This window comes from Leptodactylus fuscus, chromosome 7 (genome assembly GCF_031893055.1).
Source record: "Leptodactylus fuscus isolate aLepFus1 chromosome 7, aLepFus1.hap2, whole genome shotgun sequence".
NCBI classification, from domain to species: Eukaryota; Metazoa; Chordata; class Amphibia; order Anura; family Leptodactylidae; genus Leptodactylus; species Leptodactylus fuscus.
In genome coordinates this window covers 50,448,257-50,464,552 of record NC_134271.1, presented here as the reverse complement: position 1 = coordinate 50,464,552, position 16,296 = coordinate 50,448,257, and the positions used below count along the sequence as shown (strand labels likewise).

The following is a 16,296-nucleotide window of genomic DNA, read 5'->3' as shown; positions in this document are numbered from 1 at the left end:
TGACACACACTACGAAGTTACAGGATCTTCTGATACAGAACCTTTAATTATTGCAACATACTTATATGCTTCCTAAAACTCCAGCTCATGTGACTAGATACATCATGGAGTTACATAAAGAAATATGCCATTGGTTTAAAGAGCGCACACAAAGAAGAGGAAGGGGAATGAATTGAAGCTCTTTTTGTGCCATACCCCAACCTTAACGGTTGCCTCCTACCTCAGTCTGTGACATGTAGTCTACTCTAGTATATGACATGGAAATTCAGTTTTGCTAAATGATCTTAATTTCTAAAACTAGGAAAAACACATTAAGAGTTTCTTTAAGGGCTGAATTAGATTTCTGGTATTTGCAAGGTTTACTGATGAATATAAAGCAGTCTAGTCTTTGGAATGACACTGTCCATGACTTACAGCACAACATCCTTACCAAAGTACCAGTATAACATATTCTAACTTTCCATAAAGATTGGCAATTCTTACTTTACCTTAACATTCCACTAGATGGTGACAAACCACTTTATAATTTATTAAGTCTGATTAAAAATGTTCACGCTCTCGCTGTCAATACATCATGAACAGGGCTACTTTAACCACAGGGTTACCGATGCTCCTGCACCAGGCCCTATGGTAGGGGGCCCCTTTTGGACAGCATGACAGTCCTACATTTGCTGTCTCGCTGTCCAGGGCAGTGGGTCCGAGCTACCCCAACTCATTGGTGTCCTTTGGACGCTGATGAGTTGAAGCCAGTGATGATGAATGGAGCTATCGGTTGCCTGCTTCACCACATGGCCGCTTTCTTTGCTCCCGATGTCCTGGAAGCAGGAGGCATGCACAATAAAGTGACGTCACTTACATCGCATCTGTTACTCCTTAAAGACTCCAGGACCAGAGAAGAGTGAACGAGGCAACGGGGGAAAGGTGAATAATAAAATTTGGTTTTTTTCTTTGATATATACTGTAGGGGATATGAAACTGTGGAGGCAAAGGGGTGGGGGAACATGACACTATGTGCGCAACCTGGGGGGTGTGGGGGCATGACACTGTGAAGGCAACCTGAGGTGAGGACATGATATTGTGGGGGCAACCTCGGATGAGGACATCATGTGGAAGGGGGGGGTAGAAGGAATTCTGGGCATGACACAATGGGGTCAACCTGGTGGTGGTGGGGGGACATAATGATTGTGGGGCAACCTGGGGTGAGAAAATGATACTGTTGGGGAAACCTATCAGTGTGGAGGGACATGAAGCTGTGCGGGTAACCCGAGGAGGCATGACATGGTGAGGGCAACTTGGGATGATGACACATTGGGGCAGCCAGGGAGGTGGGGGGAATGAATTTGTGGGGGCAACCTGAAAGGAGAAATGAATCTGTGGGGGGCAACCTAGAGGGGGACATTATAAGTGTAATATTGCATGGGGCCACTAGGAAGCCATTATACTATGTGGGAGCAACTAAGGGGCGTTATATTATGAGGGGGCCATTGAGAGACTATTATAATTTGTGCAGGTCAGGTATTTCTAGGTGATAGTGATGGGGGGCCCAATTATGAAATCTGTCCACAGGGCCACCAATGTGTTACAACTGCCCTGATTATGAGCTCTCTTGAAATGTCAGATATATCCTTTTTCTATACTATGCAAACAAGTTTTGTATGTTTTGCCATGATACACTTGCCCGAAGATCCAGAGCCTCTTCATCGCCCATCGAAAGGTTCAGAGAAGAAAGTGATGGAAGAGTAAATGCTGCCGTGCTCACATCTGGGATATTCACTGATGCCCCCTCTACTAGGTCGGACTGCAGCCTATTGGAGTACAAACACAAGTAACATAGTAATGCATGCAGGCCTGTAAGTGTTGCTAATTAGTATTTTATTAATATGTTTCTTTGGAGGCATATTTTGGATTTCTAGTTTAAAGGGAGTTGTTGTCTATGGGATCCTAAGTCCACTGACTTTGTGTCAGGTTGGTAACAGACTATACAAGCAAAAATTCGTAGTAGAAAAATAATAGGTTATATATAAATACTTGAGAAACAAATGCCTCACAAGGGAGTTAGGTTAAATGAGCTCATTACTTGTCATTTCAATGACTATGTGCTATAAAGTGTACCATTGATATTATACAGTATGTGTCATACCACATGTCTCATGTCTCTTAACTGTATCATATTCACATCCATGAGACTTATGATGGTACATCAAAAAGACTGACAACTATATCTTAGATAATATGGGAAAAATGCCCTTCAAGTATTGCCATCTGAAGGTTCTCTATATAATAATGATATGAAGTATAATAGTATACAGTGTGTAAGGAGCCGGGTTATGAATTATCATTGTATATATAAATCTGCATTCCATCATTCTTCCATGTTGTGACTGAAGAAGATGATTCTTTTAATTTTTCCTATGGCTGATGGGGAGGGAGATTTCCCATTTTTAGCGATAGCAGTTCGTGTTGCAAGGAGTACAATATATGCCCTACTATTGTTTGAATATGAAAGGGTATTGGGTTTGAATGAAAAAAACAAAGGTTTTATTTCTTGAGGTTGAGACTGAATCAGAAGATTCCCAACCAGATACTTGTTTTAGGAGATGAAATATTCTGGTCCAAGTTTTGTATTGCAGGACATTCCCACCAGATCTGAAATGAAGAACCAATGTTCGAACACACTTTGGGATAAGAAGGTATTATTTTTTAGAAGCTGTGGTCAGCATTGGCCTCGGCATATAAGGGGTTAAATGGCAAGTATACTTCTGAAATAGTGACAAGATCAAGATGTGCACATCTACAAAACCTAGAGGGAGGAAAACAAGACATAAAAACCAACATAAAGGGGGGCAACTGAAAGCATACAAGGAAAAAGAGGAACTTGTTTAGTGCTATAGTGTACTAAGCTGAGGATGAAATGGGGGGGGGGGGGGAGAGACACCCTGCCCAAAGTGCGTGGGGTAGGAGTGCTCCATTCACTCACAGTGGAAGACAATGTGGTAAGACTGGGATATTAGACCTATTGACCCAGGGAGTCCAAACTTTACCATAGAATGGACTAGTATCACAGATGGTGGCATTTTCAGCTTTTCAGCTTCATCATAAAGCAAGGGGTTAAATACAGGGTTTAGTGTTGTCACACTGACTCAGTTCCTGAGATATCAGTTTTTATTTTTAATACAGAAGACAACTAATATAATATGCAACATTTCTTAAGTATGTGAAACGGCTTTTATATATAATAGTGTTCTCCTGTTCTTGTAATGACCCCCTAGCTATGGTGTAGAAATAATCCATACATTGTAAGAACATACCTGTTTATATACATGGTTGCAGCAGGAGCCATCAGTACCATGGGTTCATTGTCCGGTAGTTTTCCCATCAGTAATGCACTCTGCAGATTCTCTACTGCACTGAGTAAATGCGGGGACATTGTATTCTACAAAAATGGCGGACATAGTAAACATTCTTGGGATATAGAGCATTAAAAGCAAATAACATGGTATAATATTTACATACAGTGCAAGGGAAAAGTGGAAGGGTTGGCTATAGTGACCAATCACACCTGAGTTCTCCTTGCTTGCTATGGGCAACTACTCCATTTTTCTTTGCCTCAATAGTAATGACAGACATACCATGCTACTCCCAGCAGTCCCATTTTTTGCACTGGCCTCTAGGACATTACTCATAGCATTAAAAAGATAGTGTGCCGTGGTTTCCTTTGTTGGATCTTGTTCATTGCTTATGGTCAGCAAGGACTGGCTGACATCTCTCAACACACTGATGGCTTCCACCTTTAAGAAAAGTATACAAAAGATTTTACATTATTGGTACTTGTGATATTCTAGCAGAATGCTAGAAGCTAAAAGTGGAAGAGGCATTTTCATGGAGGTTCTAGATAACTGCCCTAAAGGGATTCTGTCATTGGGAAAACTTATTTTTAACTGAACATATACTTGCATAGCCTTTAGAAAGGCTATTTCACACATATCTTTTGTATGTTAACCCCCTCAGTCGTTTTTGAATGAGCCCGCTTTTATCCATACACTAATTAGCCAGCAAGGATCAGCGGAAGTCTCGGGGAGCACTGTCTGCTGTGTGTACACAGAGGGGGAGGTGAGCACAGGGAGGCTGATGAGACATCAGCAGCAGTAGCCTCCCTGCTCTCACACACCCAGCAGACAGACAGTGCTCTCTGAGACTTCTGGGTGGATGCTGGAGGCTAATTAGCATGTAAATAAAAACAGGCTCGTTCAAAAACTACTGAGGGATTAACATACAAAAGGTAGGTGTGTAAAAGCCTTTCTAAAGGCTATGCAAGTATGTGCTTAGTTAAAAATGAGTTTTCCCAATGATAGAGTCCCTTTGAGTGCAGACAAAGTATGAGATGTCACTCAAGCATTTGGGGGTCACACGAGAATCCAAATCACAGATTGAAGCCCCTGCAGGAGAAGAAACATCCCTAAAGCCCTTTTCAGCTAATTTGCATAAGAATAAAACAAGGATTTTCATGAAAATGGATCTGCAAAGCAGAATAAAAAAGACATCTTTGGAGAGTGTAGAAGTCGCCCTACGAGGTACTGTCATTAGTTTGTTACCAATTTTCCTTCTGACAGACTCCCTTTAATGCAATGGCTTAAATGCATTGCCATGTACATAGAATAGTATATATATATATAACAGTATGTCTCACCTGAGCTGATGAAGAAAGCTCATCACTTCTCATTGTAATGTCTTTCAGCACCTCGGACATCTCAAGTGCAGTGTGTAGTGTTGTTACATTAACAGCAGAGAGCGCTGTTATCATCACTTCACGTAACTGTCATGGAAATAAAAAGTCTTTAGTATTGGATAATGGCCATATGTTCCCCTTCCAATAAACTGTACTGTATAAGTTTCATAAAACATGTACAAAATATTTTCATTATACATTTCAAAAAAGTATACAAATACCTGCTCATGTACAGAACGGCTAGTTTCATAATGTGACCAGGGCTTTAGGAATAAATGAAGATGACTGCAGAAAATTGACTTATCCCAAAGTGGACTTGGGATAAGTTAATTTGCTGTAAGAGGAAAGAAAGCCAAGCTCCCTTCTGCAAAGAGGTATCCATTATAGACTACGTAACTGCAAACCCATTATAGATTAAATGGGTCTGCTAGGGTTACCATTTGCTCTGTTAAGGTGGCAATGCCACCCATACTACCACCATATGTTATTATGTTACTCTGATCTGCCAGTGGTATATCTGCTTTATCAATGATATCATATATAATGTTGAGTCCTTTATTGATATGCCTATCTAAAATATCTAACACAATACAGTCCTATGAAAAAGTTTGGGCACCCCTATTAATCTTAATCATTTTTAGTTCTAAATATTTTGGTGTTTGCAACAGCCATTTCAGTTTGATATATCTAATAACTGATGGACACAGTAATAATTCAGGATTGAAATGAGGTTTATTGTACTAACAGAAAATGTGCAATATGCATTAAACCAAAATTTGACCAGTGCAAAAGTATGGGCACCTCAATAGAAAAGTGACATTAATATTTAGTAGATCCTCCTTTTGCCTCTAGTTGCTTCCTGTAGCTTTTAATCAGTTCCTGGATCTTGGATGAAGGTATTTTGGATCATTCCTCTTTACAAAACAATTCAAGTTCAGTTAAGTTTGATGGTCGCCGAGCATGGACAGCCCGCTTTAAATCAACCCACAGATGTTCAATGATATTCAGGTCTGGGGACTGGGATGGCCATTCCAGAACATTGTAATTGTTCCTCTGCATGAATGCCTGAGTCGATTTGGAGTGGTGTTTTGGATCATTATCTTGCTGAAATATCCATCCCCGGCGTAACTTCAACTTCGTCACTGATTCTTGATCATTATTCTCAAGAATCTGCTGATACTGAGTGGAAACCGTGCGACCCCTCAACTTCAACAAGATTCCTGGTGCCGGCATTGGTCACACAGCCCCAAAGCATGATGGAACCTCCACCAAATTTTACAGTGGGTAGCAAGTGTTTTTCTTGGAATGCTGTTTCTTTTGGACGCCATGCATAATGCCTTTTTGTATGACCGAACAACTCAATCTTTGTTTCATCAGTTCACAGGACCTTCTTCCAAAATGAAGCTGGCTAGTCCAAATGTGCTTTTGCATACCTCAGGCAACTCTATTTGTGGCATACGTGCAGAAACGGCTTCTTTCTCATCACTCTCCCATATAGCTTCTCCTTGTGCAAAGTGCGCTGTATTGCTGACTGATGCACAGTGACACCATCTGCAGCAAGATGATGCTGCAGCTCTTTGGAGGTGGTCTGTGGATTGTCCTTGACTGTTCTCACCATTCTTCTTCTCTGCCTTTCTGATATTTTTCTTGGCCTGCCACTTCTGGGCTTAACAAGAACTGTCCCTGTGGTCTTCCATTTCCTTACTATGTTCCTCACAGTGGAAACTGACAAGTTAAATCTCTGAGACAACTTTTTGTATCCTTCCCCTGAACAACTATGTTGGACAATCTTTGTTTTCAGATCATTTGAGAGTTGTTTTGAGTAGCCCATGATGCCACTCTTCAGAGGAGATTCAAATAGGAGAACAACTTGCAATTGGCCACCTTAAATACCTTTTCTCATGATTGGATATACCTGGCTATGAAGTTCAAAACTCAGTGAGGTTACAAAACCAATTTTGTGCTTCAGTAAGTCAGTAAAAAGTAGTTAGGAGTATTCAAATCAATAAAATGATAAAAAAGGGTACCAAAATTTTTGCACCGGTTAAATTTTGGTTTAATGCATATTGCACATTTTCTGTTAGTACAATAAACCTCATTTCAATCCTGAATTATTACTGTGTCCATCAGTTATTAGATATATCAAACTGAAATGGCTGCTGCAAACACCAAAATATTTAGAATTAAAAATGATTAAGATTAATAGGGGTGCCCAAACTTTTTCATAGGACTGAATATGTAAGAAGAACACTTTAAAGGCAGACAAACCTCTTTTTTGTTGTCAGCCTGCAGTGATACATTATGGTTGTCATTTGAGGCCTCTTGGTTGAGGACAGAAGACACTGACTTGTACAGCTGGATTAATGAGCTGCTGTCGCTCCCCTCCTTTAACATGTTCATTGACCTTTCCGATAGAAGCGATGCCAGGCTGTCACTGCTTGTCTCATCATATCTGACCTGGAAAAATACGGGCATCTGATAAAGCGCTTTTGTTACATAATACACAATAACAAGGTAGCCAAGCATGAGTATTTAATATTTTCCATATGAGGCTTGATGTACCCCACTATTACCACCACTATTTGTTTTTAAAGAGAAAATAAATGCATATTTTGATTAATGTAATTCTGCATTTCATGACAAATGGGAGCCTATTGAAGGCTCTCAGGCTTGTCATTGCATGCATTCTTTTACAGGCTGCTCTAGACATTGAATTCAATAGCATTGCAGAGCATTGTATTATTGTATTAGTGATCACACCACCAGGGGTTCAAGACCCCTGGAGTTAAAAATAACAGTAAGTAAAACATATACACATTAGGTATCCTTGAGTCGGAAAACGCCCAGTCTACAAATGTATAAAAATATTTTTCCCGTATGGGGATAAAAAAAAAATCAATCAATATAATAAACATTCCCTAAAATTATATAAATAAAAAGTACATCTGGCCCTACACGCAAGGCGCCTTATGTAGTCCCCTATATAGAAATATAAAAAGGTTACGGGTGTCACAAGATGACACAACTACAGTTTTTTGTGATTTTTTTATTGAAATGTTAAGAAAATAATAAAATTGGTATGATTAATTCTATAGACCCACACAATACAGGTGACATGTCGTTTTGGTTGCATTGTGAATGCTGTAAAAACGAAGCCTGTAAGGGTTGGTTCGCACTAACGCTTATATTCCGTCCGCAAGGAGTCTGCATTGAGACCCCCCCGAACGGAATACCAACGCTAATGCAAGCACTGTGCAGTTAAGCACACGGAGCCCATAGACTATAATGGGCTTCGTGTGCTTGCCACGCACTGCCCGCACAATTCATTCATGCGGGCAGTGCGCAGCAAGCACACGGAGCTCATTATAGTCTATGGGCTCCATGTGCTTTGCAAGCACATCGCTTGCAATTGTGATTGCATTACGTACGGGGGGTCTCCATGCAGACTCCTTGCGGACAGAATACAAGCGCTAGTGTGAACCAACCCTTAGACAGTAGCACAAAAGCCGTTTTCCTCTAATTCCAGCCCATTCTGAATTTTTTTTTCTAGGATTCCAACACATTGTACAAAATATTAAATGCTACCATTATTAAGTACAATTTGTCTCACAGACATTAGGCTCTCATATGCCTCTGTGAATAGAAAAGTGAAAAAGTTATGGTGTTTGGAAGGTGGGGAATAAAAAAATCTATAATTGAAAAAAGTCTTTGGCTGGAAGGGATTAAAAGTGTCCCTGCAAATCATAGAATGCCTTTCAAAACTAAAAACAATAAAAATGAGAAATTCTAATAAATACATGTAGCGAATAGTAAATGCATTTCAAGCAAACGAGTGAATATTTTACCTTTACTTCCACAGTGGTACTGACTGAATCTCCAAAGTTATTTGTGACAGTAACATTAATGTTTAGCCGGAAGCCGTATTCTTCTTCTCCAAGAGGTAAATACACAGAGGAAAGTTCTTGATTTGGACCACAGTAGAGCTGAGATTCTAAAGCATAAAACAGATTATACAAGTAAGCAGAGATCTAAGATAATCTTGTGTGTATAGTGCAAGATAGATAGATAGATAGATAGATAGATAGATAGATAGACAGACACACATAAGAGCTGGCTCTGCCTAAAGTACCGGTATGTCCTTTTCTGTTACCAAAATTGCTCCAATGCATCTAAATTTTTTTTAAAAAAGTAGATTTGTAAATAGCATTGATTAAAAATCTCCAGTTTCCAGACATTGACTTCCAATGACCTTCACTCCATATAAGATATTATTTGGAGGACCCACCAAAACTGGGTGTTACTTTCCTCAGTCTCTGCAACATGATCACTGATTTTACTGAGTATCTGGGAACCTTAGGCTGAGTTCACACATAGTCTTTTGGTCAGGATTTTGAGGCAAAATCGGACTCAAAATCTTGAGCAAAAAACAGCTCCCATTGAAATCAATGGGAGCCGGTCAGTTCTTTTTTTGCCGGGAGCCGTTTTACATGCTCATTCTTCAGGCAGATTTGCCTCTTGAAGACACTCTATCCTTCCAACTTGACCCATTCATTTGGGCCTAAACCGGAGAGGAGTGTGCGACTGAATGCAGGTGAACTGCACCGCAGCTGCCTCCGCCTCAAATTCCGGCCCAAAAAATCCAGTGTGAACTCAGCCTTAGGATCCATTCACAGCAAAAGGAACCCATTGAAGTCAATGGGAGGCTTTTTTTTCAGCGCTGAATCTGAAGCGGATTTCCCACCAAATTCAGCGCCATTTTCCTCTGTGTGAATGGATCCCAAAAGTCCATTCTCAAGTTTTAGCCTCCTTTCCAGATCCAAACCAGATTATTGGAGCTCACAAATTGAAGCCTGAAGACTGGGTTATCTCAAGATGCACGTCAGGAGAGCTCTGGAATCACAACTTAACAGTCCTTACTAAGTCCTGCTGTCCACACCCACATCAATCAAGGGAGACCTGTGGGGATCCATGTGTCCCATTGCCAGAAAACTATATCTCCATGCCCTAAGAATGATGACAATGACCATCCTAATTCCGCAACTGGGGAGCAGGACAGCAGAATAGGGAAGTTGGGAAGATAATTTTTTAATCAAAAGCCATGCGATTCTAGCTAAAATGACCTAATGCTAGTAACTGCTTGGTTTGCACTGCTGTGAAAATAACCATCAGTAACTCCACGGATTGCAGTTCCAAACATTAGAGGTGATGAAGGTCCCTTTAATCCTGTCACTAGGCATAATTTCAGTGTAGAAACTAAGAATCGAGCCCTTCCTATTTCTGTTTTAGCTCCTCCAGCTCAAGGAAGCATATGTATGACCATTAAAACTGGATAGCGGAGAATGGCTGGAATCCATTCATAGCTTTAGGGATAAATCTTGGAGGTTGGGTCTCAGGGCTCCTAATGCTATTAGACCAGATTATTGTAGGCATTATACTTATTGCATTGCTTGTTAAGATTATCATTGCTTGCCTGCCTAAGTTACTCACAAAATACTCTTTTACTTGCAAGACGTCAAGAAACAAAAGAAATAAGAAAGTATGTCTATTGTGGAAATTCATGGAAAGGGAAAGGCGAGGAGTGATAGGAGGTACAAGGGGACAACACGTCCCACCCTAAGGGAACTTGTTGTTGCAGAGGGAACTAATGCTAAGGCTTTGCTAGTGCTACAGATAGAAAAGGTATAGACATAAAATTAAAGAGAAGTGGGGAGAATGTTACTGTTATCCTTTACCTTTGCCATAATTACTAAATTAAGGTGAAACACAGGTCATGTTCACACAGTCATGGGTGGAATTTGGAAATTGTTAGTGTCTTAATTTAATGTCTATCAAAATAAAGACAGGATACTGGGAAATATTTGTTCTCGGAACATTTGTGAGGCAACTTGAAGTTCTAAAATTACATGATGGGAGAGAGGAACATAACTGTTTATTTCACACTTTGCATAAATGTCAGGTATCCGCAGACAGTGTATGTCCATATATGTAAAACAAACATGGTGAAGGGGGAATCACTACATGATTACTGAGTATAAGATCCCAAAAATATAGGTCCAAAATAGATAGTTAGCCCCAGAACTCACATATACGAAACAACCAAAGAACAAAAAAAAGATGGCTGGGGTACTAAAGTATAATCAAAATGCAAAAATCTTTATTGAACAACTATGTTAAAAGTTACACAAGGGAGGACAACATACCATCAGACTGGAGGACTGAATATGGTAAGTATCTGTAAGTATATACGAGAAAGTGTATGCAGACGTCATATATAGTTGTACATAACCGGATTGAGAAAAGAACTATCAAGCCCAAAAAGGTATGGTGTAGGATGGCACTAGATGTTAGTATATAAATAGAAAAAGTATATGTATAGACACAATCAAAGTATTGCGGGATGGTAATATACCTTACAAGACACAATGCAACGTGGTATATAATGGTATATAATAGTGATGCCCAGTATTAGTAAAAAGAAATGTATCCAAATAAAGGAAAAAAGTGCATCATATAAATGTATAATACATAGATCTGGACATAATGGAATGGCTCCGTAATAAAGAGTAACAGTTGCAGTGTTAGAAGGATAACAACAAGACTACACCAGCATAAACAAACCCATAATAGCAATGTTGCACATATGTAATACCTAACAGAGACAGACCTGGATACATGTCTTTTTACTAATAATAATATAATTTTGATTGTGTCTATATATATATACTGTATCTATTCCCACTGTGCAAGGGAATATGGGAAGAATATGCAAATCTGTCTTCCATGATGTAATTAGGAAGTCAGTACCTCAGTCATGCAGTCCAATAGAGGGCGCTCCCTGAGGATGTGCAAGTCTGTCTTCCATGATGTAATTAGGAAGACAGAGCCTCAGTCATGCAGCCCAATAGAGGGTGCTCCCTTTAACATCATGCCCAACCTTCCCAGAGGCCTTTGTTTGCAATGATGTTGGGATTTTACCAGGTACGGTCTCTCAACCCTGTCTAGAAGCCTCTCACCTCTGCCAGGTCAGTCTTCTCTGCACCAGGCTGACAAGATGCAATAACATCGAAACAGCTGTCCTTGGCTGAGAGACTGTACCTGGTAAAATCCCAACATCATTGCAAACAAAGGCCTCTGGGAAGGTTGGGCATAATGTTAAAAGGAGTGCACTCTATTGGGCTGCATGACTGAGGCTCTGTCTTCCTAATTACATCATGGAAGACAGATTTGCACATCCTCAGGGAGCGCCCTCTATTGGACTGCATGACTGAGAGTTGAGACAATGACTTCCTAATTACATCATGGAAGACAGATTTGCATATTCTTCCCAGACAGATTGTGTAAGACAAGGATTTCTGATGATGCTATACGGACATAGAAGCAGTGGTTCTGTGAATGGCATCTGCTTGGCTACAGATTTGGCTACAGGCAGCCATGATAGGCTGGGTTCACACAGGGATTTTTGGACCGGATTTTGATGCAGAGACCGCCTCAGAATCCGGTCCAAAAAACGGTTAGCCGCGACTGGATGCTGGTGCAATGCAAATAATGGGCCTAATCGGGAGGGAGTGTTTGTGCCGCGGACGCTACCACGGAATCCACGGCAACAAGAGGCAGGTCACTTTTTTTTTCTGTCAGTGGCACAAAACCGCTAGCGGAAAAAAGAAGTGAACGGCTCCAATTGAAGTCATTTGGAGGCGTTTTTTGGAGCCGGATTCTGACGCGGATTTGGCATCAAAATCCGGCTCAGAAAACACTGTGTGAACCCAGCCATATAGATAGAGGCAGTGTTTCCAGAGGAGAATAAAAGAACTTTGCAGGCAAATCTGGCAAATTGGGTTTACCCTAGTGAACTTTCAAGCTGATTTGGGTATATTCACAAGACCATTGCTTCATCACTTTATGGCGCAGAGGTATATTTCTCCTTCTATTCTAGGCCTCTACACAGCACTACAATTTGGAAGGCATTTTGTACCTCAAATGCATCCTAATGTACCTGTCTATTATAATGAATTAGGATATCAGGGTTAATTATGTCACCATTTGTCATTCAGCCTGTCCAGCGATACTTACTAGGCTTGGGATAGAAGCAGTAAGTGAGAGAGCTGCGATGATCTTGTTTGCAGGAGTCAGTGAGAGAACATGGAGAGAGGCAGGAAATCCGGAAACTGGTCAGTACAGACCCCTCACTGGGATATATGGTACAGATTGGCACTTCTGGGGGTGGCAGAGTACTAACAACAACCATGTCTTCTCCATATTCCTGCAACGTTCTAGCTAAAATAAACCAAACAGATTTATCAAACACATTCTACATACTCAGTTATTAATCCCTTCCAGCCACAGACATTTTTTCTACTCCCCACCTCCCAAAAGCCATAACAGATAGCTCTGCAACTGGTGGATATACCAGCAAAGTGTCAGCTTCCTAGGGGTATATAACCCCACCAAGTACGCAATGTTTTTCATATTTTTGATCTCTGCCATCCAAATTTCATAACAAGTGTCATCCGGCTGCCATCTATCTCATACTGACTTCAATGGGGGGTTCCTATGCACTCCATTCTGTTGCCATAGATCCAGATAGGACCGGCTCTATATTCATCGGAATGGAATGAACAGGGGTGAACCTACCCCTTTCGCCGCCCGAGGCGAACGACAGAAAGCCGCCCCCCCCCCCCAGGGAGGAGGGGGTGGAGCGGAGGGGGCGGTGCGCCGCGAAGGGGTTGGGGCGATGCAAAGGGGGCGGGGCTTAGCAGTGTTCGCAGGCAGAGAGCAGGCACAGAGAGACCTGCTCTCTGCCTGAGCGTGAGGGGAGGCCGCTGAAGCAGCGTTGCTTCAGCGGCCTCCCCAATCCACCGCTCGGTGCTAAGGCAGTCCAGGACAGTTTGTGCAAATTATATACAAAAAATACAAATACATATTAAAAAAAATGATGTCCGTAATACAATAAAGAACTCATTACACCATTTTAGTGTCATCTGCACATTTAAAAAATACAATCAATATTTATCGCATATACTTGAGTAAAAGCCGACTTTTTCAGCACAGTTTTTATGCTGAAAATGTTTTCCCAGTTTTTTGTGGTAAAATTAGGGGCCTCGGCTTATATTCAGGTTGGTTTATACTCGAGTATATACGGTATATCGTTTTGGTGTACTTTTGATATGGCTTACCCACAATAAAAATTTTAACAACTCACAAAAGTTGTGAAAAAAACCCCACACAAATATTACTTTGGTGCCCCAACAATTAAAAAAAGAGAGGAGTGTGCAAAAACACTAAAGTTGGGGCCACACTATGTACCTGATGTGAATATAGCTGCATTCAGTTCCTAGGCCACCGATACTCTCCATTCTCAATAAGTGAAACATTGATTAATTTCTGCTCTGTCTCATTGCTGGCCTCATGTAACAGCAAAACTGCATGGCCAGGAAATATGGCTGAAATAAATCAGTATTGCACTAACTGAGAAGAGAAAGCACTGGCGGTCCTGGGACTGATGCAGATATAACCTCTTCTAGTACACCATGTGGCGCCACCCTTGAATGTGTCTGGTCATTAAGGGTGCATTCACACGGAGGAAAATGGAAAATTCCACTAGTAGAAAAAAAAGCTAGCAGAACCCACTGAAATCAATGGGAGGCTTTTTGTTTCCACGTGGAAAATTCCACACCCAATTCCTCACCATTTTCCTCTGTGTTAATGGACTCTAAGACCTTTTCAGGCCTGGTCTTAAAGTTGTTAAGCAGCTACTTTTCCAGCTATACAAAAAACACACTCACCGGTCAACTTTATTCTGACAGCACCTTCAGGGTGGTCCTTTAACAAGGTACTGTTAAGCACAAGGGTAGCCAAGTCTTTTTGTAATAGAGTAAGAGAACTTGGTCTGAAATCACGGAGGTGGCAAACAGCAGGAAGAGCTTCAGACTGGAAAGAAGTGAGAAATAAGGAAATGATATGATAAATGTTATTAATAAATAAAGCAGTTATTGCACATCCTGTTGCCCTATATGGGCATTACAAGGGTGTATAGGAATAGATAGCAGCAGCAGCAGCAGCAGTTTTCTCAATTTTTTACTTTTGTTTAAATATATATAAACCTTCTTATATAATCCTCTACTATTGACATGATTTTAGAATTCACCTTGACACATTATCAGGATATACTCATTGTATAATTGCCAGTTCCCTCAGTGCCTTAGACTAAAAAGCCTTAGGCTCTGTTCATATTAGAGAGTCATTTTGATAGATCCATTTTCAAACAAGTCCTAAAAATTTCTGACAGATCCAATTGAATTTTAATATATACAGTAATAATCATTACAAATTCTTGTTTTTATTTGTTACAAGAATAGGGTTGCAGGCTGTGCCATAATTTCTAAAATGCCTAGCAACGTCTAATGTACTAAATAGCAATGAAAACCCAACGGAACTGAGAGTATTGGTAATGTGAACACTCTGGGAGAGAATTACAAAAACTGTCTGAGGCTGTATTCACACTGAGTAACGCTGGCGTTTTTCGTGCTTATTTTTGCACATAGCGCCGCGTTAACGCCGCGTATACACCGCGTTAACGCCACCGCAAAATAGCGCTGCGTTAACGCGGCGTATACGCCGCGTTAACGTGGCGCTACGCCGCGTTAACGTGGCGCTACGCGGCGTTAACGCGGCGCTATGTGCAAAAGTAAGCACAAAAAAACGCCAGCGTTACTCAGTGTGAATACAGCCTGAGGCTGCTTTCACACGGAGTAACGCTCCACTCATTCTGACACGTAAACACTTGTCAGAGTGAGCGCTGTAAAACAGATCCCATTGACTTCAATGGGTTCGGTCTTACGTGCGCTACCCATTGAACTCAATGGGAGGCTTTTTTAACTATTGCTTTCAATGTGATATGCGCATATCACATTGAAAGCAAGAGGTAAAAAAGCCTTCCATTGTGAAATGAAGTGGAAAAAAACCATGGCGTTTTACAGTCACTGCAAAGCGAATCCCAGCCACAAATTGCAGAAGTATACATGCAGCGGGGATGCTGTGATTTCCAAAACCATTGCGACTTTGGAAATCACAACTTGTCAATTATGCCTATAAAAAATGACATCAGTTTCCTTATAGGTATAATTGAAGCATAAAACCTCTGAGGACTTTCCGTGAAAAGGGATGCGGGTAAAACCAGAAGTTGTTGCTGCCGTGGTTTTCCTACAGCTTTTTTTGATACGGCCTGCTACATGGGGGCTTAGTCTTAGGTTGAAGCCCCACGTGGCAAAATCCCCAGTATTTTACAGACCCTCAACACTGCCAAAAATATCTGCAGCGGAAAAGCTGCGACTTCCAAAACCATTGCGTTTTTCAAAATCACAGCATGTCACTTACAGTAGACCTATAGAAATGCAGGCTGTTTCCTTATAGGTATTGAACTGAATTGAAGCAGAAAGTACTCAGAGGAAAACTCCACAGACTTTCTGTGAAAAGCGATGTGGGAAAAACAGTGATGTGTTCCCACCGCATTTTTTCCCCGCGGCAATTTTTGGCTGTGGCCTGCTTCATGGGGCCTTAGCCTTAAGAAAAAA

The 16,296-nt window shown here is 41.0% G+C and overlaps 1 protein-coding gene across 1 annotated transcript in view; it reads right to left on the bottom strand.

The window, feature by feature from the left end:
- The window catches only part of LOC142213314 (polycystin-1-like protein 2), a 64,072-nt gene that overhangs the window by 35,543 nt on the left and 12,233 nt on the right, over window positions 1-16,296 (bottom strand). The window contains exons 14-21 of the mRNA XM_075281631.1: window positions 14,509-14,653; window positions 12,797-13,000; window positions 8,572-8,717; window positions 6,995-7,183; window positions 4,688-4,813; window positions 3,630-3,788; window positions 3,309-3,433; window positions 1,679-1,805 (exon numbers count right to left, since the gene is read on the bottom strand). Coding sequence (XP_075137732.1) covers window positions 1,679-1,805; window positions 3,309-3,433; window positions 3,630-3,788; window positions 4,688-4,813; window positions 6,995-7,183; window positions 8,572-8,717; window positions 12,797-13,000; window positions 14,509-14,653 — 1,221 coding nt within the window. The remainder of the gene's footprint in view (window positions 1-1,678; window positions 1,806-3,308; window positions 3,434-3,629; window positions 3,789-4,687; window positions 4,814-6,994; window positions 7,184-8,571; window positions 8,718-12,796; window positions 13,001-14,508; window positions 14,654-16,296) is intronic.